This window comes from Procambarus clarkii, chromosome 22 (assembly GCF_040958095.1).
Source record: "Procambarus clarkii isolate CNS0578487 chromosome 22, FALCON_Pclarkii_2.0, whole genome shotgun sequence".
NCBI classification, from domain to species: Eukaryota; Metazoa; Arthropoda; class Malacostraca; order Decapoda; family Cambaridae; genus Procambarus; species Procambarus clarkii.
The window spans coordinates 38,125,185-38,149,493 of record NC_091171.1 but is presented as its reverse complement, the minus strand read 5'-3'; the positions used below and the strand labels follow the sequence as shown (position 1 = coordinate 38,149,493).

The 24,309-nt window shown below is 40.1% G+C and overlaps 1 protein-coding gene and 1 long non-coding RNA gene across 13 annotated transcripts in view; one reads left to right on the top strand and one right to left on the bottom strand.

Moving 5' to 3' along the window:
- LOC138367366 (uncharacterized) overlaps nt 1-10,906 on the top strand; it is a 44,682-nt gene extending 33,776 nt beyond the window's left edge. Inside the window, exon 2 of the long non-coding RNA XR_011229334.1 lies at nt 10,601-10,906. This is a non-coding gene — a long non-coding RNA (uncharacterized lncRNA). The remainder of the gene's footprint in view (nt 1-10,600) is intronic.
- The window catches only part of LOC123760405 (epithelial splicing regulatory protein fusilli), a 258,631-nt gene that overhangs the window by 19,339 nt on the left and 214,983 nt on the right, over nt 1-24,309 (bottom strand). For 6 of the 12 annotated variants that reach the window (XM_069328848.1, XM_069328851.1, XM_069328850.1 and 3 more), the window contains exons 10-11: nt 17,521-17,754; nt 14,913-17,367 (exon numbers count right to left, since the gene is read on the bottom strand). In XM_069328848.1, coding sequence (XP_069184949.1) covers nt 16,438-17,367; nt 17,521-17,754 — 1,164 coding nt within the window. In that variant the 3' untranslated portion in view covers nt 14,913-16,437. Of the gene's footprint in view, nt 1-2,086; nt 2,209-2,233; nt 2,785-6,375; nt 6,406-13,661; nt 13,889-14,912; nt 17,368-17,520; nt 17,755-24,309 lie in introns of those variants that run through there. The other 6 variants (XM_069328857.1, XM_069328856.1, XR_011229333.1 and 3 more) reach the window with 5 other exon arrangements.

Below are 24,309 nucleotides of genomic sequence, written 5' to 3'. Positions count from 1 at the left end.
CATCAAGTGGTTGTCAGAGTAGCAGAGTGTACTTTAAATATTTCAGTACAATCTCTCAAATTTTAATTTGGTCATGGTTGTGTGTTGATCTTTGATGTCAATGTAGTTATCAAATGATTTATGTTCAGCATGTACGTCTGAATATGAAAGTTCCCCATACTGTACTAGATATTTTGGTGTAAATGATATACTGTAAAAGTTCGCTAATCTGAAGCACGCCGATCCGGAAAATGCCTTAATCCGGTCAAAATCATCTTCAGATAATGTTATATTCCTATCCGGATGGAATGTCCATAGAATCTGAACTACCGGATATTTGTCCGCATCAGCGTATACAAAAAGAAAGTTTTAAGCCTAAAAACTCGCCAAAACTAAGGGTTAACTTGCCGCAGAATATAACATGTGAACCTTTACCACAAAGATAAACAAGTGAAATGCCCGGCCTAACACTTTTTGTACACCACCACCAGGAAAGGAGGGAGTCAGGCCTCTGGAATGCAAGCTGGGAGGCTTCAGGCAAGCAGGGAGGCTGGAGTGGGTGTGGGTATCGAGGGTGGGGGTGAGGGAGAAGTGAATTGTGTACCAGAGGTGACTGGCATCAAGTCCAAGAGGGTGGCAATCAGGGAGGGTTTGACGTCTCTCCGACCCTCGTGACGCAGTTGTTTAATCATTATATTTTTTATTTTTGCCTTGGAGAGCTGGTTATTAATATTAAAAACCACACCATAATATTTGAAAAGTAATTGGTTATTTATTTAAATATTTACAAGAAAATAAAATGGGGTTTAACACAAGGCACATATTATGGCATTATCATACAGCAAGTGAGTGAGTATTATGTTGTCGTCACTTGTGACATGGGTTAGGGGGGGGGGTGATGGTGGAGGGAGGTATGGGTAGGGAGTGTCACCCACCACCTGACTGTGTGGCCACATGCCTGACTTCTTGTCCGCCCATCCAAATCTGCCAAAACTCACCCACCCACCTGCCAACCACCATGCCCATCTGCCCCCCATCAATTCATCCAGCCCACCAACCCATCTGCCCACTTGCCTGCCTGCCCACTCACCTGCCAACCACCAAGCTAGTCTGACTGTCATCAACCCATCCAGCAACCCACTGGCCTACCCACCCACCTGCCTGCTGACTCCCTGCCAACCACCAATCCCATCTGCCTGCCATCTGCCCATCCAGCCTGCCCACCTACCAGCCAGGTAGCTAACCACCCACCCAGCCCCACACACTAAGTATAGTGTGTGGACAGCATACATTTCCAGAAATGTTTGTACGACAACCAACATAATTTGAATGTCCACACATTAAGTATAATGTTGGTTGTCGTACAAACATTTCTGGAAATGTTTGCTTTTGGACTTCCGAGTTGAAATGTCCTTTGATCCGGAAGACCGGTTCATCTGGCTGGGGGTCCTTCCTATATAGTCTGAACTAGCGAGCTAATACAGTAAAGATAGGACCTTAACGTGTCACGATAAAGTCAATTCATATGATTTTTTTTTCTTCAGTAAATTTGAACCCTGCCTACTTTGTATCTAGTTAAATAAAATCTGTCAATTTATATAAATCTCCAATCAAATGATTGATAAATACAAACATATAAACAAAGACAAACAAAAGAGTACGACACTGCAGGTAGAATATGATGGTGTATGTTATGTCTCAAAGAAACAACGACTAAGGACAAGCCTTTATTACAGACATCAATCCTCTCAGTGAAGAAATTCATTTTCATAAGAGGATATACCAAAACGGCTTTTACAACCCTTCACAGTGGGGTTTTAATCTGCAGAGGTGGTGCTTGTGAATGATCTCTCACTCTGACCTGTGTCAGAATCACTTTTTAATCTGGCTCCACCCCAATATAGTCTGGCAAAGGACAAAGCAATGTTGAAAGATCTTTAGCCTTGGGTTAATGTCGTTTCTGTATTTTATGACAGGCACCTCCATACATTTCTGTTTGTGTATGCTACACGTATCTGTACCTGCCCACTCTGATCTTGAGGTCATGGGTCATCTTTCCTACATAGTGCATGCTGTATTTCTCTCAGGGAAGTTTGTAAACACCCACCTTGATGTCTCTGTTGTTGTTGATAGCAGTCCTAGTGATGCCCTTCATTATCTAGGTGGTGAGGTAGGTGACACCACCATTACTTGTTCTCAGCATCCAGTTGATGGTAGTAGCATTGTCACCTGCAGGTAGGATGATACACCTGACAGGTTCATTGTGTTCTCTAGCTTCATGAAGGATCTGTGTGGCCTTCTTTCTGCACTTGCAAATTAAGAGGAAATTTATGTCTGGTAAATAGATCAGTGATAAAATCACATTTATCTTCCAGGAACTCACTACTGCATATTCTGTAAGCCATGAAGAAAAAACCTACGAGACACTGACTTTTATCTTAAGTGTCATGATGGGAGCAAATGAAGTGGTCTTTGTTCTAGGCTTTCTGTAAGCACAAAATTTGAAAAGTAATTTTTCATCAGGAAAATGTCAAGGAAGGGGGGGGTTAGTCATCCGTCCCTTCCTCCAGGGTAAACTGAATGGAAGGCTCAACAGCATTTAGGCTATTTTTTAAGTTCTGAAGATCACATCATCTAGGGGTAAATATCAGTATGTCGTCGACATAGTGCAGAGAGGTGACGATGATGAGCACGATGTCGTCGAATAGACCCACTTCCTGGGACTCCATAAATAAGTTGCCGAATACCACGCTGATCAGCAAACCCATGGCCATGCAATACATCTGCTTGTAGTAGTTGTTGAATCTGAAGTAGTTAAAATGAATACATAGATCCTCTAAATCAACAAAAAATCATCACAGTTACTGGATATGGTAACGTCATGTCAGATGTTATCCACTCCCTCTGCAGCCTTAATTATAGCGTTCTTCCTGTTCAGACTCATGAATTTGGAGGTTACACCAAAGTTAGCCAATTTCTTGGTTTTCAGGTTTGCCATCCTAATCCTGTTCAGTAAATTCCCAGATTGCTTAAGGTTAGCTGGTTAATAGACTTCAGCAACTTAGGTGTTTGGCTAATACACAGGATAATCTGGGAGGTGTTACTGCCCATGCTTAAGTTGATGGGTATCCATGATGTTTATTCCCTTGTGGATATGGCAACATGGGCATCAAGGCAGGTGTTTACAGTCCCATTTATTGGAGAAAGGAGGGAGAGGGGGGAGTGGTGTTTCAGTAAGCCTTGTGACCTCAAGGGCAAAGTGTAGCACAAGCATGCAAGACATGCACGACATAATCAAGGAGCTTTTACAATCACTTTGCCATTTGCCAAATTGCTTCTGGTAAGAGCCAGAGTAAAAGTCTGTGGGACATTGTCCAATGGAACCTCTTCTTCACTATCAACACTTCACCAGCTTATTGCTCAATCCCGCCCTTCCTCTTGCCCATTGTGACACGGTATATGAACAATTTGTTTTGTATATCCACTCAGCCCTGAAAAATCTTTAGTAAAAGCTCTGCAATAAAGGTTCATCTTGAACGAGAGTTTCCTCAGCAATGTCAGCAATCCTGCCCTTGGGCCAATGCACTTCATAGTTATTGTATTGAAAATACTGTCTTAGTACATGTAGAACAGGGAAATGGCCTTAGCATAACAGTCTATCTTTGAAAGCAGCAGCATCTGTACAGCTGCAAAAAAAAAAATTTGCTGCAAAAACTGTATTATATTTCTTCTTACCACTATGGGATGGGAAAGCAAATGGATGGACAAGAGGGAAGAACAGTATAGGAACAGGTCAAGTAGTCCTATAAATGAATACAATCAAAGTAAAATTATGTAAATAAATCCAAAATCAAAGTTATATGTGCCTTCAGGATTGATCCTCACCTATAGATTGGGAATATATTGAAAGTGCTGCAGGTCCATGGAGCACTACACTAACTGCAACTGTCTTGTGGGTTATTGCCTAACTAGGAACTCGACAATATGCACTGCCTCTAACATTTTAAGATATTCTCTCGTTATTTTAACGTAAAGTAAACCTTTTTACATTCTAACACTACCACTATTACAAATTATATATTATTTGACCTTTATTTACCAGTATACTGTACAAGTACAGTATATTTATTTGAAATTGGGAAGATTTGGATAGTTCATACAGTATACTGTATTCCAAAATGATAACTATCAACTACATTCCTCATAATGGAGAGCTAGCACAACACATCCTCCTACACCCTTGTCATGTACATACAACGCGAGTACACACATTCACTCCCTCTTAATAAACAGATTCCACCTAGTGTTTCCTGCAATGTCTTGTGTACTGTTCTCAACTCATAAGTTCACTCGCCCACAGTGTTTACCCATTTTCTGAACTTTACGCTCGTATTATATAAACTCAAATATACTCTAGCATTTGAATAACCAACAATTCATTCACCATGGCTAAACCATCTTTTTACATTTTTCAATCTTACAAGTTACCTTTACCATTGTACTATTTTTCCATGACATTATCATGTACTTGTACTATTCTATCATCTACCACATAATTCTTCTCAAGATGCTCATTTCTTCTGTACAAAATCTTCATTTTTCCTGCTCTTGCCACACATTGGTATAACATATGTGATAAGAGTGGGCACTACCATTCATTTAAGCAGCTCAAGCCAACCACTCCTCCTATCCTTTTTCCATCATATATTTGACAGTATAGTAGCTTTAAAAGGTAATAACAAGAATATTAAGATTTATAAATCTGCTGTACACCCCCACTTTGACTACTACTTTCACACAGCTCCAAAAGACCATATAATAAGGAAATGTTCAAATTACGATGCCAGTTTTAATATTAGGTACTTCAAATACTACACACGAGTTATGTTTAAGGTTGCAGAACTGACAGCTCTTCAAACAAGGCACTACTGTACATGCACGATCTCAGTCAAGATATTGAACGCGTTGATAACTTGTATCCTGACCACCTTTTTAAGATGTCTATTATGGAACACGCAAAAAATTACAAATTCAAGCTTGCCAAGCCACAATGCAGAACAGACAAGAAATACATCTCTCAGAGAATAGTAAACCCAGGGAAGTGTTCTAGATGAAACTGCCAAAACATGAACCGTTCAATATTGAGAGCAAGATATTGAAACATTATGAGGAAATTTAAGTGTCATCTTAACACTTTCCTGGATTTTCGACTTGGACTTACGGGCGGTTTGCTTAACCGCTTGTCGGATCATGACGTAAATTTACGGACCGTGTTATATTGGGTATTTACTACTCGATCGACTTGGGGTTTGTATGAATATGTTTGCCATTAAATTTTTGTTTTCTTTAATAGGCACTGTGCCTATTTGAGAAAACGGCAATGTATTGTAACTTAGAGGAGAGACTATTGAATTGATGACAACGAGTGTAATCGCGCACTCCACACACTCTTGTGTTGGCCGCGATCATGATTCTACATTTATATGCATATGTCTGTGTAGAGAATTTTATTCCGAACACTTTACAAACAAAAAAAACGGAGTGAATCAAGTATAAACTTGAAAAAACATGAGCAAAGTAAAAACTTTTTACGCTCACAGGTACAAACACGCGCAAGATTCGCGTAAGATTTTATTCGCCGCAAATTTATTTGACGCTCTGTTGGCCAATTCTACCCATGTTCTTATAGAACTTTCTATTGTGAACACATTGCTATAAAAATGAAATACGTAGCTCGAGAAATAATGTCATGACAGTGAAATAAGTATAAACTTTCAAAGCGCTGCATCACAACAGTGTCGTCGCTGCTGAAATCACGGCTAACGCTTCGCCCAGTTCCCACACTCATGCGGAACATAATTAGACATTGATAGGCATATGTCTGGGTGGGGAATTTTATTGCGAGTTCAGTGATATCAAAATAAGCGCTGTAGGATGACTGTGAGGCTGGCAACAAACGAAAGAGTATGAACATTTACTTCCTGTTTGGGTGTCACTGCGAGTCATCTTCGTGTTTATTTACTTCGTGGTGGGATACCAAATGCTTGGGTGACATTTTATGCATATGATCTTGTAGAGAATTTTATTGCCAACGCATTGATACCAAAATGAAAAAAGTAGCTCGAGAATTGATGTTAGGAGCGTGAAAAGATTATAAACTTTTTTGTGTTTACGCTTGAGCGCCCAGAACGCCGCGCGCACAACCCGCTTTTTTTTTCAGGGAGTGCCGCGCGCACTAAAGTGTTAATTTGGACTAGTATGAAAATAGACAAATAGTATATCCCACAAGTAAACTAAAGACAAAATTACTGATTTATAATATTGGGGGGGAAAAAGAAAGCACCTTAAACGAATACCTCACATCAGTGTTCACACAAGAAGATCTCAAGAACATACCAGTTCCTGCGAGGAGGTTCGCTGCAGGAACTGAAAGAAAGTTGAGAAATACACTCATTATATGAAGAATACTTAGAGAATAATTTACAAATTGCAGGATTAATTTTAAAGCACCACAGATAGCTGAAATTCATTTAAAAATTATAATAGTATGTAGCTGACAAATTATGTATATAATGCAACAAAATTAGCTACTCAGAAGATCCTTGGCTTAAGGACTAGGGCAGGGAGACATAGCTAATATCACAATGATTAACTTCCCTATTCTGCAAGTTTAGAGATAATTTTCAGGGATGCCATTATCTTGCATTGAGAAGTACACAATCTTACCAAAGCATCACAATATGGATCTATGGAATGCAAATCTTAGTCTAACAAGCTTGCATACTTTCGTGGAAATAGTAAGTACCCTGGCCAAAGATTCCAGGATAGGATAGGAGGCATGACATGGATAGGAAGTCAGTGTGTCAATGAGATGCATTTAACATGAAAGATTATGAACCAGTATCATAATGCCAATGAGTATTAGAAAACAATTAAATAAAACACAGTATGGCCTATTTAGTCCCAACAGGTCAACTTTGAAATCAAAGTGAGAAGTAAAGAGAGTCAAAAAACTAGAAAATGGCTAGCAACAGTTATCAAGATAAAAAAATAAAAACAATTTAAAAAAAAATTACCTTTTAACTCATGCCTCACAGGCCAACCATCACGCCTATACCACCAGGAGGTAATTACAAATTTCTTAGTTAATTTGTATACAATACTGTACAGCGCTTATAAAATGAAATTATATATTACATATTACAGTAAAAGTACCTCGTAATAATGAAGTCATTACAGTACAGTATAAACAAACTCATTATATTCCCTCTCCCTGGAAGACCAAGGTGCCAAACATAACCATTGTATAAACAATAAGGGAAACTAACCACAAAATATAAACTAGAAGAAATAAAAATTAGAACTTCTATTACTAATTAAAAAAAAATTGGTAATACACTAATGATAATTTATGGTAAAGTCAGAAGTGACAATGATATTTAGGCCTTACAAAGAGATCTACATGAACTCCACAAATGGTTGGAAGACTGGCATATTTTTTTTTTTTTTTTAATTAATCAAAAATTGCAAGACCCTGCATGTGGGGCATAACAATACATGACAACCACCAAATCAACAACATTAGCTTGTAGCAAATTGATGATGAAAAGGACGTTTAAGTCAGAATCCATCAATCACTTAAAGTTGTAAAACAAGTGGAACCTGCAGTAAAAATATGCAATTCAAATCCTAGATATAATCAAACTAAATTTTGACTAAGGAAAAGAAGGTAGTTGTACAACTGTATAAATCACTGGTGTGCATAAACCTGGATTATTGTATCAAAGCATGAAGACCTCGTCTCGACGACATATCTGCGTTGAAAAACCTCAAAGCTAGGCAGCTAAAATCATTTGTGAACTAAGTCAACTCTCATACCAGGAACGGTTGAGAGCCACAGGGCTAACACTGCAAACCAGATATGACAGGGCTGACTTCATTGAAACTTTAAAAAAAAAAAAAAAAATGGACAATTTGGAGAATACTGATTCAGACCATTTCTTTAAAAGGTCAGGTGTAACATGAACAATGAGCAATGATTTCAAGTTCAGCAAGTCACAATGCAAGACAGAAAACATGTTTTTTCACCCATACAGTTATGAACCCATGGAATCGCCTACCCACCAAAGCCGTAAATGCCAAAATGCTGCCAAATTTCAAAATTCAGCTGGACAGAATCAAGACAAACTGAGGAACCTTAGACAAACTACCAGCTTTTTGGTCATTATTGAGACCACTAAATTTAACCCTCAGGTAAAGTAATTGTACTGTATAGTAAAAATTAAAGTGGCAATAATTAGGCTTCTGTTATCAACTGACCAGCAGCCAAGCCAACTACTGTATAACACTACAAGAATTAAATACTGTATCACATTCACTGACTATTAAAAGTAGCAGATACAGCTTCTCCTATAGTCGGAGATAGGAAGCCTGTTAAGCTTGTGGAGGTTCCCCCCCGTCACCCAACCACTGTTTACCTTCCCCAGGATGCAACCCAAAACAAGTTGCCTAACTCCAAGTACCTGTTTACTGCTACATGAAGCATCAAGTGAAAGTAAATGTTGCCCAAACTCATCTGATATGTTGCAGAAATTTAATCCGAGACCATTCTGCTGTGACTAATTGTGCTTACCTTCAGATAGACAGACACTCTTAACATTAGCATTAAAATGATTGAAAGTTCCTTGGCCTATACATAGACAAGAGACTAAATGTCAGCACCCAAATACAGCACACAACCAAAAATGTCTCAAAAACTGTCTGGATACTCTCTAAAACCAGATATTGTTTCCCAATCTGCTCTCCTTTCACTATACTACTCACTAATCTACCCCTGTCTAACACACAGTATCTGTGTATGGGGATCAACCACTGCAAATTACCTTTAGCCCATCATCACCCAGCAAAAATCAACTATCAGAATTATAACTAACTCTGGCTTCAGACAACACACAGCCATCTGTTTAAATCCCTAAGCATGCTGAACACACACATACTCCACACACATTCTCCTGTACTATTTACATGTACAAAACCTTGTTCCTAAATGCTAATCACAAGCTGAAACTCTTCCTTGATATGTAGATGTATTAGAACCTATGAGCACCACACCAGGAATAAATCTCTCTTTGAAATCCCTAGACTGGACTAAATCTGTGCAAACACTCCATGCAAATAAAAGGACCCAGTCTATGGAACTCGCTCCCCAATTAAAATTGTTGAACCAATGCTTTATTCAAAAGTAAAACCAAAAAGTACCTAATTTCATCCTCATAGTTTCCAACCTGGTGCTTCAAACTCACCATCTTGTGCTACCCATTCACAGAATGTTAATACTTAAGATGTGCAACTTCACCAGTATAATCAATACCATCAATTTATATTTAGTTATTATGTTGAAATATAATTTTGCTACACTGTTCTGTACTTTTAAATATTCTAACTATCTGTTAGATTAAAGAGCTGCCAAAAACACTATGCATATTAGTGGTTTTGCAAAAAATGTAAAAACACCAATGTTATGTACTCTCACAACCCAATGTACCTTCTTGTATACAAAATATAAATATACCACTGAGCCACAAGGTCTTTATTTTTCTGCATTTATTTTTGTCAGTTATTTGAATCATTTAGTTTTTGTGTGTGCTTTTTATGTATTAATTTTTGTAGTTATTCATTCCTTAGCTCTAGTCTGCATAATGTTCATTTCATTCCTCACTCATTTTTCTGCTGCTTACAAGTCCACGCTGCCAACCACTTCCAGCCATCAAAGGAGCTATGAGCATTCGATGTCCTATCTCACATGCGAACCAACAGGCCACTTCCCTTCCTTCTAAGGGTCCTTCCTCCACTCTTGACATCCTCAGAGCTACCTTCTGGCATCTGCATAGGACTCAAGATTAATTCACCACCCCCCCGCCCATCCCTCCTATTCGTGCTTTTTCCACGTAATTTTCAGTATTCTATGTAACATTTAAGTCTTAACATATGTGACATGCAACAAGATGCTCATAGTTTTGAATGTTAACAAGCTAGACATATTACTTTGTGTAAACTAGCAGTTTTTTCTTATAATATGAGAAAGGTAGCTTTCTTTTGAGGAGTTTGGCATTACTTTGCTTTACTTTGCAACAACATGTCAGGGGCATCATCTCTATACTTGTTTAACATGGAAATTCCACTCTGGTTCCTCCCCCCCCCCTCCCTTTCATTCCTTGACCCCACCTTTGTGGGGTCAAGGAATAAACCTCCTTCAGAAGTCCTTCACTCAACCGCCACTTCATCAGCTAGCACTCTCAAGTTGCTACTTCTCAGCATGACACCACACCACTACACTCTGGCTCTCCATGAAAGGAGGGCACTTTTTTCGCTCTCTGTACAGAGTACAACAAAATGAGAAGACTAAATTTACTCCCTTGTTTCTAGTTTAATTTTATTTCCTTTATTTCCTGTACAGTAGTACACTTATGTGATGTCTGTTAGAAAACATTTTTGTTAAATATGCAAGAGAATCATTCTTCGGTGGCACAGCCCGACATCCCACATTCTTTGTGGCTTTGATTGTCATTACTTTACAGATGGGCCAGCATGCATTTTTACATTCATTGTCTCCTCCTTTCAGGACCCCTAAACACTTGTGCAGCTTCTAGACACCTAGACTTCTGTTTAACCTGTTAGTTGCTCGACTAGTACCAACTATGCCTCCAGCCAGCTCTGGTGCTCCGCTAGCACCAATTACCTTCATCAAGCTTTGCTGGTCGTCTTTCAGCAGAGTACAGTATCTACAACTTTGGCTGCTCACGGAAGTGTAGTCAACTAGCACTCAGTTATGTATTTCTTATCCTTTTCAGCAGTGCTTACATTTACTTATTTTTCTGTTCTACATAGTGTGTTCAAAGTGTATAATTAAAATTTTGTTGTGTTGCCAGACTGGTTACTCATTTAAGCCTTCAGTCTCTCTCAAGCCTTTCTCACCATGTTCAGCTTTGCCCCTCTGCTATAAGCTAATTTCATGTGTTCATTCTTTAGGCAAATTGTGCATGAATCTCTAGGTTTCTTCACTTTTTACTGCCTTCAATTCAAAGTTCTAGTGATTCCTTGCACTCAAAAATTCCTTTTGATTTGTTTCCATTCTTCACCTAACTCCTTGCTCTCTTCATGTACTTTCCCCATGCTTTGCCTTAGGTTTCCTTCTCAGACATTTTTACCCACTTTATCTGAATGCCACAATCTTTCTAATGGCCTCAATGAGGACAGGAAGCCACCAGCGGTACATCGAGGGTCCCATTTGTCCTGTTTCTGTCCAGCTGGATCTTGAAATTCAGTAGCATTTTGGCATTTACGGCTTCGGTGGGTAGGAGATTCCATTGGTTAATAACTATGGGTGAAAAGGCATTTCCTGTTTTCCATCCTGCACTGTGGCTTGTTGAACTTGAAATTGTTAATCCTTATTCATGTTACATGTGACCTGAAGTGGTCTGAATCAATATCCTCCAAATTGTTCAGCATTTTAAAAAAGTTTCAATGAGGTCAGCCCTGTTGTGTCTGGTTTGAAGTGTTGCTAGCCCTGTGGCCCTCATCAATTTCTGGTACGAAAATGAACTTTGTTCAGGAATGATTTTAGTTGCCCAACAATGAACTTTCTCCAAAACAGACGCATCTTTCTGAAGATGAGGTCTCCATCCTTGGATACAATAATAAAGGTGTGCATGCACCAGATTTACACAGTTGTACAGTACAATTATCTTCTTTTCTTTTAATTCAAAATTTAATATAATTGTTGCAGCACTTCTTGCCTCAGTTGTGTACAGTTTCTCTTCACCTTTCCTTAGGGCTTCAGCAGACTTATCAGTTTCTGTATTTCAGCATTTTGCATCTTGCCTGCCAGTCCTGCCACATGCCCACTTCACACACCCATACAAACTGAAACTTTGCTCAGCCATGGCCATTTTCTTTCCTACAGTATTTATTGTCCTTACTGAGAGGTGGATGGTACCTTGGAAGATAGAATTCCCCTTCAATTACTGTACATCTTCTCGTCTCCATGTTTTGCTGATGCAAATGATAATGTGATTCTCAGCCTCAATGTAGCAAACACAGCAGCAAATTTATTTACTAAGCTTCTAGCTTTTCTGTAGAAGCAATTTAAACTATGGAAGAATTTGGAAAAAATTGGAAGGGAAGTCACCTTCCGTTATATCAGGCAGTGATGATGTTTCTGGGGCATTCTCTCTCCTACATTTTGTAGGCATACCACTTGTTGTGGATTATTAATTGTTTGTCTTTTAAAGAATCTGTCTAAAAAAAACTTGTTTTTGCCTATGTTTTAACAATTGTCTGTAGTGAGATACTGTATCACATTGTCATTAAAAAGGTTAATACAATGGCTTGCTACAGCTTTATCTGGAAGTCTTTTCAGAAATACTTCGCAGTTCTTCCCATACTGAACACATTTTCCTAGCTAAATCAACTGCGTGCATACAATCTTCATGTTTACAAATTTTTCTTTTTTCTTCTATCGTCATCCTCAACTATTGAGGATGCCATGGATATCACACCATGGGAACCATGGCGTGATATATAATAGAAACTTTCATGTTAAGAAAAAAATGAAATTTTAGGTGAATTCAAGCAAGATTATCACTAGGCAGCATACAGTATAAGCATAAATTGATGTTACCGTCTCAGACAAGTATGAACGAGCATCATACTCTGAAGTGAACATCGTACCCCAGGGTCTATTTTCTGATGAAGCTTTTGCCGTACTGTACATGGAAAATTTTGTATAAAGATGCAATCATACACCAAGGTTCCACTGTACTCAGACATTGATAAAGCACTCAGGAGAGTGCAAAAGACTGTGTAAATCTTTACATAATACACACAAATACATTAGTGTTGGTTTTTATCCAGCGTTATATCTGAGAAAACATAATAATATATATATCTTATTATTTATACTGCTACTGTTGCATTATTAGCATATTTGTAAGCATGTTTGGTAAATCAATAAAATTTACTTTTTTATACGTACAAAGGGTTACGTAACTATGTTGCCGCTTAGTCATTTTTCTATGTTGACTCCTGGAACCTATAATTTACTCGTGGCATTGCACTAGCTCAGTTAACTAATTCTTTTAACCAATGCACTGTGCATAGTGTCTTAAGGCACATAACAAGTGGTATGAAATGTTTTAGAATTCAGCAATATTTGAAAGTGTTTTACACCGATTTTAAATTAAAATGATTGAATTTGACAATATGTTGACATTGTTCTCCTTTTTAAATTTTCAGGTAATGTTAGTAATTCATTAAACTGAACCATGAATGTGTCACATGAAACAGGTGCGCATTGCCAAGGTTACTACTTGGACATCGGCTGTTTACCAGCTTTTTTGCCGTTAATGATTAGTCTTATTTATTTGTTTATGCACAAGTTATACAGCTTGTGATTTGTGTATAAATGTTGAGGAAACAGGAACAGTAGAAGATGTACTTAGCAAAGTTGAATGACTTAAGACACCACTAATGAAGAGAAAACACTTTGCCCATAATAGTATAATCATGAGAACAGGACCGGCCAACCAATCACCTAAAGTCTATAATGCTAAAGTTTGTCTAGTGGATTAAACAACTTTGTAACTGATATGTTGAATATGACAGTAGACAGTAACTATACTTACAATTGTGTGATGAGGTGGTGTAGCTGGTGCAGCAAGGTGTGGAGGAGAACCATAGTATGGAGAGCTTGGAGATACAGGAGGAGATGGGTATGGCCAATAGAACATAGTTGGATATGCCACTCCTGGGTATGTGGGTAGACGGGGAGTAACGGCACCAACAGCATTCAAAACTGGAGGAGCAGGCCCCAGTGGAAATGCGCCAAAAGGGGGTGCAATCACAGTGCCTCCTGTAGGGGGGTAGGGGATCAAGGATGGTCCTAGAAAATACTGGCACTCAAGGCCATGTCAATTACTGCATGATTGACAGCATCAGTTTGTTATTTATAACAGATGATATTTATGCCAAAAGTGGATTTCATCAAAGTATAATATCCATACAAAGTATTTAAAAATAAACCTTGATGAAATCACATACCTGATAAATGTATCGGTCATATTACAAATGCCAAACCTAGACTGTCATACTGCAGAATAATAATATGGTTACATACACGCACGCACTCTTCCACACACAAGTAGAGCTCATAAGCACAAAAACTCACTGTTTCAGACATGAACTGCACATTAAAAGACATTTTACCATCACTAAATAGTGGAAAATAATGAACATGATAAAAAAATATAGAATAAAGTAAATGTGTAATGGTTGGCATGAGGATCCTTCAGCTTGTCGTAACTAAATTGAATTTTGACCATTTTCAGTCACACAATGAAAGTATTCATACATATAATCAAAAATGGGAAATAAAGACATAACAAGACTAACACCATCTATATAAAGGCAGGCAACGTTCCTAAAACATTTCTTGGTAATGTGATTTGCATAAAAAATTTTGTTAATTAATATATTTAATGTAATTTGATACAACACAGTGCCTGCCTTTAAAATACTGCAGCTTCAAACTACAACAACCACCACCACCATAATACCACATGCAACCAGTACCACCACCAAACCATACATTACCATTCCACCACATTTAAAGACGTGCACAAACACCCATTATTATATCTACCACAAGCACCATCACCAAAGCCACCACCATACACCACCACCATACTACACTATACCACAGCTACTTAATACCACTACAACACCAGAATGCAGCCTGCAACCACAAAAGGTGTAAAGCTCTTGCCTACCTTGTTACCTTAATCTGCCAGGCCCACGAGCCTCTTATGAGAGAGTGGCTCTGTTTGACATAGAAGATGAGAGGTGACCCATACACCGGAACCAGAAAACCACTGGGAATATCTTAACAGACTTTATTGGTCTTAGCAGAGTAATATTGGCGTACACACCAAAGTCCAGGTAAGTCAAATTATCATCTGGAACATTTTCTTGGCTGACTTTCAGTCAGATATCACACTTAAATGTACTAGTCTGGTAGATACCAGATTCAAAATGAAACAATAAAAGTCATATAAGCCTTGAAAATGTTCAATAACTGAACTAAATATGAAGCTATAACAATAGAGAAAAACTACTGAATGTACACACAAAATAACAATAGTGCAGATATCACACTTAGTGGAATGTATTACAGAAGTGTTAAGAGGACCTTGTTGCCCCCCGCATCTGGCCCCTCAACAGCCCAGCCAGAGGGCACATGACCACAAAACTCCACAAGTTTGAGTTATCATATTTAACATGGTTATTACACACTAATTTTATTATCCACCAGGGTACATCTAGAAATGACTTAAGATACCTGCTAGCACAAAAGTATCTTTGTGTAAATCAAATTATTTTAGCTCGTCTTTTAAAATTTTGTGGTCAGCACCTAAGTCCTACCAAAAACCCAATAAAGGGCTCACTGCACATATTCCCATTGGGGTGGATTTATCTACCACCACACCACCACCACCACCACACTGCCAGCCAACCATCTGCTCTGGTGCACACGGCTGCTTATATCCTAATCTATGTGCTTTCTAGTTTATTATTAAATGTTTAACTTACAGCTAAAATTACTAAGTCTATAACAGTCAAGTGTGAGCAAGAAATAGGCCAGAGTAGATGAGGTACCTACCAGGATGAAATATATGCAGCCATGTACACAGTAGCCAAATCAAACCTTCACTCACATACATACACACACCCACATACTGTACTGTGGATAGATCTTAGATATTGCCAACTATTATTGGCACATGAGTATGGCCTCTAATTGAGCATGTCTCATGATCATGTCAGTGTAATTATATGAAATAAACATTATGATCATGTCCTAAGCTCTTATCAATGTATTTCTCAAGAAACTATAAATTATATGTATTAACAATAATCATTAACCAAGCCAAGAATTAAATAATAAAAACATCAGGAACACAGTACTGTATTAGATACCTTACTCACAGCCAACATGGTTGACCTATGGTCTAACATCCATCAAAAAGCTAAAAAAATAATTCATCCACCACAAAATATTCAAAGCAGTCATACAGTGTTGGCTGGCAGTGCTAACATCTCCAGCAAAACCAGGTGCAGCACACCAGAATAACAGCAGATGATTGCACACACAAGAGGCGGCTGCACCTCCCACGCGCACACGCACACACAAACACACAATCACCACAAGAGTTTATGGGAATGGGCAGGATGCAGTGAACACCTTGGTAACTGGCATGACAACTACTGATACTACAGAGTGACAGTTGCCAAAACCTACCAATAGATCACAAATACCACCTGCTTTCACCCATTACAATGTGCTCTATATCCCTCTTGTCAACCACTATGTACAAGTATGTTATGCAGCACTGAGACTGAGTATTACATGGTAGGGAACATTGGGGGTGGGGGATATATAGGGTGTAAAAGAGAGGGATTTACAAGAGGAGGCCGCTTTAAGGCTCCCATGCCAGCAGCACCTGTGTCCCCAGGAAACGCCTGTTCAAAGCTTCGCTTCTGTGTAGTCGGTAATCTAGCCCCTGCCATGGCAGTAGCTGCAGCATAGGGCATTGGGAGGAGAGGGGGTCCCACTGGGGGTTTCTGAACATTATGTGCACCTTGAGTGTCTCTACTTTGAGCAGATGACATTGGCACAAATGTCACCTGTGGATGAAGCCCACCAGCAAGAGTAGTGCGAGTATTGGTAAAGAAAAAAATGGGATTTGTGGCCGTGCCAATTTGTGATACTACTGGCATGTCTCCATAGTGGCCTAGCAGTGCTGGAGGCATTGCTGACATGGTGGGCTTCATTTGAGTGAGAAGAGTTGGGGGAGCTTGAGAAGTATGGGGCATCTCCATAGGAGGTGGGAGGGCAAGGGTTGGCCTGGGTGGAGGTGGACCCATTGGTGGGGGAAGGAGCAGTGGAGTATCTGGTTGCTTGAGGGGACTGGGAGGAATGCCTGGGAGTATGGGACCATGGGGAGGAGGTGGAAATGGATGGGCTAGACCAGGGAAAGGGGGCAATGGGGGACGATGAGCACCATGATGATGTAAACCTGGGGGATGGGGTATCCCGCCAGGTAGGGCAGTGCCGGTACTGTCCCACACCAACATACCCGGGGACACGACGGGTCGCTGGGCTGGGAGGCCACCAGTCAGCACCATATTCATATCTTCCCCCGAACACTGAAAAACTTCTATATAACGCTGCTTTTTGCCAAAGACCATATAGCGATGATGCCTCTGCTGAGCAGCAAGAAAGGCAGAATGTTCACTATCCATTTGTATGAATGCTTCACCACTTGGCTGTCCCTGTCAAAAACAATAAGCAATGCTATATTTTAAAGTTAAAACTTGTACACACTAAATAAGGCTAAACATTGCATTTTGTAATATGAAAATCACTTCATACACCATTTAAACAATTACTTATGACAAGAAGAAATCTTATCATAACCAACTTACATGAGCATTGTACACCATGTGGACACCTTGATAAACAATGCTCTTCGCAAGCTCTCCTAAAAATTCAAGTATGTGTTCCACCTGCGCCTCAAATGGTAGCCCTCTAAGGCGAATGCAGTCCTTCCGAGTACCAGAAGTAATAATTTGTTGAGGCAAAAGTGGTACTTGTGGAAGCTGTGCAATGAGTGGCTGCTGCTGTTCATATGTCCGAGGGTCCATAGAGCGATTTAGCACCTGTAGAAAAGTTTTCATGATGAAACAGAAAAATACTATACTGTATGTGCAAGGCATTGATTTTACTAATTTTTAGCATGGCACATATTAAAGAATTAATATAGCCATCTGATTTGCATTAGCAATGAATAATTATGAAAATAATGAGTAATTAAATCTAAAATAAGTCCTTACAATTTTTAAAAACTGGACTAAATATAATATATAACATAACTAGCTACTACCTGTAAATGTACACACAAAATAAAAACATGAAGTTCTCACTAAATGTGAGAACTGCACTAATTTATATACATCAACTGTTAAGGCTGAACAGTACTATACAGTTAATCTGAAAATTTAAAAAATGAATAAAGTTTGTAGCCTTATGCCAAAAGCCCTTAATATAATAAACAATCCCTAATATAATAAACAAATAGTATGCACAAAATAAAATAAAATTGCATACAGGAACATGTGCAAAAACAGACATACAGTACTGTATAGTATGCCTTTCTGAATATTCTAAATGTATGTATTCACATTTCATATAACCAATATGAATTTAATTGTGAAAAATCAAATCATTGCAATAACTTTGATGATATTCTTATCAAAGCATGTTCATTTATGAAACTGAATGCAATGTGTAAAGTACCCTCGGGAGCAGAGATGCTCGCATGTTGTCCACTATCTTGAACTTATTGCTTCCACTGCCCATAGCTGCAGCTGGCTTAAGTGCTGATGTGAAAATTGGATTGATGGACGGCAACGATGTGAATGATGATGATTCGGAGAGAGAGATCTGCTTTGAAGGTAATGCCATCTTTACATTCACCATATGATCCATCTCAGTGAGGGGAAGGGGGATTTGAACAGCTCGGTTCCTCTGTAATTCAGTCCGTTTCCTTCAACAAGGCCACACACTTTTCTCACACTTCCTTCAGTGTGAGAGCCAACTTCCTCTAGTCCTTATCTGAATACCATCCCATTAAGTCTTTACAGGTTACCATTAAGCATTTCATGTTAAAATTTTCTAACCTGTTGACCTTCTGTCAAAGAATGTTAAATGTAATTTACTGCTGGGAAATTTACTGTTTACTGTTTCAATTTACTGTTAAATGTAATTTACACTTGTGAAAAAATGTGGCCAATGTCAAATTATTTGGCACACTGTAAGGTGAAGCCCAACCACTTAGGCTGGACGGTAGAGCGACGGTCTCACTTCAAGCAGGTCGGCATTCAATCCCAGACCATCCAAGTGGTTGGGCACCATTCCTTTCCCCCATTCAATCCCAAAATCTTATCCTGACCCCTTCCAGGTGCTATAATGGCTTGGGACTTTTCTCTGATAATTCCCTTCCCTTCTCTAAGGTGAAGTGCTTTGGCAAGATGTGCCAAAACTTATTCTTCCATGAAAATAGAAGAATATGGAAAGAATGGAGGGGGGGGGGAAAGAGAGGAAAGATCGAGTGATTGATTCACATATAACTTCTAAGGTGCTAAAATAATGATGCTTTTAGTGCTGCATAAACATAATATTTATCTAATCTTTGGGTTAGATTTATAAATCTCAATTCAACCTGACAACCAGAATAGTCTAAGTGAATATATGCTGCAGCCAAATAAGACCACCGAGCATTTCCTTATAGGATGCAACAATCTATCTCCTATCCTTAAGCCAGAATAGGATCCTACAAGCTGCATTGGAATATACTGTAATATACTACAACTAGGCATCTTAAGACATTGTTCTGTAACTAATGAGTGATTATACTGAAGTTTGTACTTAAGCAAGTCCTCAATGAAACAGTCAAAAGTTATTCAATTATTGCCAGTGTACCACAAAAAAAGCATGCATGTAATTTTGCTGCGGAATATCTATTTTGAACCACCTACTACACGTCATCCATGAAACGCAAGCCTACGCTGATGACTGTACTCTAAACTTTGATACTAACAAGGTTAGGTAAGGTCGGTGTTTTCTATGAATCTTTTTAAGGGTATCTATTATGTTAAGTATGTCACCTATGCACATATTTAATAAGTCAATATTGACTTATTAAATTTGTGAGAACGGGTTGCTGACAAGCTAAGTGAGGTGGTGGAGGCCAAAACCTGTCAGTAGTTTCAAAGCGTAATATGATAGAGTACTGGGAAGACAAGACACCACGATCGTAGCTCTCATCCTGTAACTACACTTAGGTAATTACACACACCCACACAAGGAAGGCAGCAGATGCAAGGAGGGAAGAAAATGGTAGAGCCACAGTCCTCAGCCCAGTATCTAAAATAACCTCAGAAGGGAGTGGAAATCACCAGCAGGCCAGCATCTCAAGAGAGGGGCCGAAGCCACCCACCATCCCACCCCATGATCCTTCTCCCCCAATCACCAACACCTCCCCAACCATTAGACATCCCTTCTCCAGACCATGCCTACCCTGTTCCCCCACCCCTGGCTCCCCCTTTCCCCTCTGCCACCCCCCCCCCCCACCCAAGGCTCTCCATTTCCCAACCTCTGACCACCTTGCCCCCCAATCCCAGACCCTTTCAGTCCCACATACCATGCAGATCCTTCCAGCCTTCCCCCCATCCCAGATCCTACTAGGGCCCCCCCACCCACTCCAGACCCTTCTAGGCCCCCCCCCCTGACCCCAGATCCTCCTGGTCCACCTTTTTAGACTCCATGCTCTCCCATCCCAAACCTTCCCTGCCATCCAATGCCAGACTCTCCTTGTCCCCTTGTTCTAGGGACAAAAAAAAAAAAAGGAAATCGAGGCATGATGGAAGTGTCAGCTTCAAAGTGATTTACTCAAACATAGATGGGATTACAAAGCAACTGAACTTAATTAAGAAAAGAGCACAAGAAGATAATCTGGATATAATAGGACTCCCGGAAACAAAACTGTCAAAAATCATAACAAATCCGGTGTTTCCACAGGACTACACTATAATAAGGAGAGAAAGAGAGAAGGAAGGGGAGGAGGCAGTGTATGGCCCTACTGATGAGAAAGGAATGGAGTTTTGAGGAGATTGGTTATTCCAGACTTCGAGGGGTTCAGAGATTACGTAACAGGCACCATGACGATGGGAGGACTAATAGTAGTAGCAGTGATATATAACCCCCCCCCCCCTCCCACCAAATGACAGAAGACCCAGGCAAAAATACGATAAACAACATGGCAGTTAATACTATAATCAAGAGAGCAACCTCTGTCGCCTGTAGCAATCGCTCCTGTCTGCTTATTTATTTATTTTTTTTTTTATTTATTTATATACTGTATACAAGAGTTTTTACATTCTTGTACAGCCACTAGCATGTGTAGTGTTTTGGGCAAGTTCTTAATCCTATGTTCCTTGGAATACGACCCCGCCAAATCATTTAACAACTAGGTACCCATTTTACTGTTGGGTTGAACAGAGGCTACAATTAAGGATTTGCGCCCAGTAAATCCTCCCCGGTCAGGATACGAACTCAGGACAAAGCACTCGTGAAATGTCAGGCGAGTGTCTTACCATAATGCCACGGGAACCACAATCCCGGGGATCATGGAAGATTTCAAGCACAGGATGATAGTCTGGGAGAACAAGGAGCTGCAGGGAGGTGAAGAAACATGAGAGCTAAACTATTGGAAGTGGCAACAAGACTTTTTAAGCCAACATGTCAGGGGGGACCCACACGAATGAGAGGTAACGACGAACCAGCTAGATTCGACCTGGTATTCACTCTGAACGATTCCGACATAAGGGAAATCAACTTCGAAACTCCAGTGGGAATGAGCGATCAGAGTGTACTGATATTTGAACATCTGGTAAAAGTATGGGTAACATATTCAAAGAAGGAACCAGAAAGCAAAAGGCTGGCATTACGAAAGAGAAACTATGAGGATAAGTAAATTCATAATAGATATAGCATGGGAAATAGAGCTAGGAGGAAAGACGGCCCAGGACATGGACTACATCACTTAGAAGTTTAAGGAAGCAGCAGAATTTTGTCCCAATCTAAAAGAAAACAAATGCAAATGAGGAACCCATGATTTAATCAGGGATGTAAGATAGCAAAGCAACTAAGTACAAGGGCGTGGATAAACTCTAGAAATAACAGGACATTAGAGAGCAGAGAAAGATACCAGAGGGCCAGGAATGAGTACCTCAGGATGAGGGGAAAATGTACGAAAGTGAGAGCAAGTAATGCAAAGGCATCCTAAATTGGTGCACAGCCACATTAGAAGGAAAACAACAGTGAAGGAACAAGTAATGAAACTTAAGAGAAGCAGACAGATTCACTACAAATGATAAGGAAGTGTGCGAGGGACTAAGAAATTTCACAAGTCTTCACATTAAAACAATAAGTTCCAGAGATAAGAGGGAATATCTAACCAGACACCACTGAAGGAGTTTGAGATTACCAGTGGAGAGGTAAGGAAGCATTTGCTTGAGTTTGATGTGGTAAAGGCTATATTGGCCCAGACAGCATCTCACCATGGATACTAAAAGGGGCAAGAGTACTGTGCCTACCACACTCAATGGTGTATAACAAATCACTGGTAACAGGAGAACTGTCAAAATAGAATAACAAGCGATGCTTTTTCGCCCATAGGGTTATAAACCCACGGAGCCGCCTACCCGCTGAAGCACCAGCAGCAAGAGGCAACAGCAAGAGGCTGTTGCAGGTTATCACTCAGGCTATGGTGCCAATGTCAGAATTGTCAAAATGATGTACCTTTCATACATCAGAAATATATAGGAAACTCATTTATATGTTGTCACGCGCGCACAGTCCGCTTAGCCAAATATCCCAAGTTTGGTAAAGTGTAGTTAATGTATGGAGGCGATTTGTAAGCACGGTCCACTGGCGGCGTGCAAGATATGCAAGTACTGTGATGTAACTTGCTCACTGGAATTGTAAACTGTTTAGCGTGGATAATGTACAGTTCTTGAACCAGTTGTATATTCAATTCATTCAATTGAATACATTCAATTTATTCAATTGAATACATTCAATTGATTCAATTCATTCAATTGAATACATTCAATTGATTCAATTTATTCAATTCATTCAATTGAATACAATCAATTTACTAGAGTTTACCCGAGAGCCACTATCACTAGTGGCCTCGGCGAGGACAGGAAGCCGGCGGCTTGTCGAAGGTCACCGCCCTTCCCATTTGCCTTTATGATCTTTTCCAGCTGTACTTTAAAAGATGACAGTTTTGGCATTTACGGCCTCGGCGGGTAGGCGGTTCCATGGGTTTTCACCCATCCTATGGGTGAAAAAGCATCCCCTGTTCTCAGTCCTCCATTGTGGCTTGTTGAGCTTGAACCCGTGGCTCCTTGTTTGCGTTACATCTCATCTTTTGAAGAAATATTTCGGATCAATATCCTCCAAATTGTTCAGTATTTTAAGTGTCAACGAAATCGGCCCTGTCATGCCTGGTTTGCAGTGTTAGCCTTGTGGCCTCAACCGTTCCTGGCACGTGAGTTGACAAATCTGGAATGATTTATGTTGCCCGGTGTTGCACTTTCTCCAGAGCAGCCATGTCCTTCTGAAGATGAGGTCTCCATGCTTGGATACAGTAATCCAAATGGGGGGAGGGGGATCCGCCAGCGATTTATACAATTTAATCACTACCTTCTTTCCTTGGAGTCAAAGGCGCACTTGATTATTCCAAGTGTTTGGTTAGCTTTTTTTTGCCTGCTGCCCCTACCTGTTGTGCAACTTACACTGAGTGGCGGATTTTGACTCCAAGGTCTTTTTCATCAATGTGCTGTAATGTAATGTTATTAATTTGGTAGTTGTGGCGTGGGTTGTAATGTAACTGGCTTATGGAGATTAACTTGGCGAATGAATTTTGGGGTTCCGTTCCGCAGCCTGTGCGCGCGTGTGGAACCTTTTCCACTACCCCACATGGGATGAATATGGGGTCAACTATCACCCCACAGGCTAGGTACAGGGGTCCACTATCACCCCACAGGCTACGTACAGGGGTCCACTACCATCCCACAGGGTAGGTACAGGGGTCCACTATCACCCCACAGGGTGGGGTACAGGGGTCCACTACCATCCCACAGGGTAGGTACAGGGGTCCACTATCACCCCACAGGGTGGGATACATGGGTCCACTACCATCCCACAGGGTAGGTACAGGGGTCCACTATCACCCCACAGGGTAGGTACAGGGTAGTGAAGCAAACCCCCACAGTTGTCAACCTCTCTGGTACACGATTTACTGTTCGATGAACAGTTGCATCAGGTTAAAAGAAACGTCCACAACCGTTTTTGTCCTGCCCTGGGACTGAATCGGGACCCTTCGATTGAGAGTTAAGGACGTAGACCACTATGCTACAGATGTCGTTAGTAAATTAATATATCGAAGTAAATGCTGAAGCCTAGCAGCCGCCCGTCGTGTCCTCCGCCAGAAACTGTGCCGGAAGCGACGGGTGCGCGCGAGGCTTCCGTCAGAAGACGACGACCCCGTCATTTGTCGCGGACAGTAGGTGTTGTTTACTAGGGTGTAAACTGTGGGTGTAGTGGAGCCTCTCCGCCGCCTCTCACACTGCACATCTTGCCACACT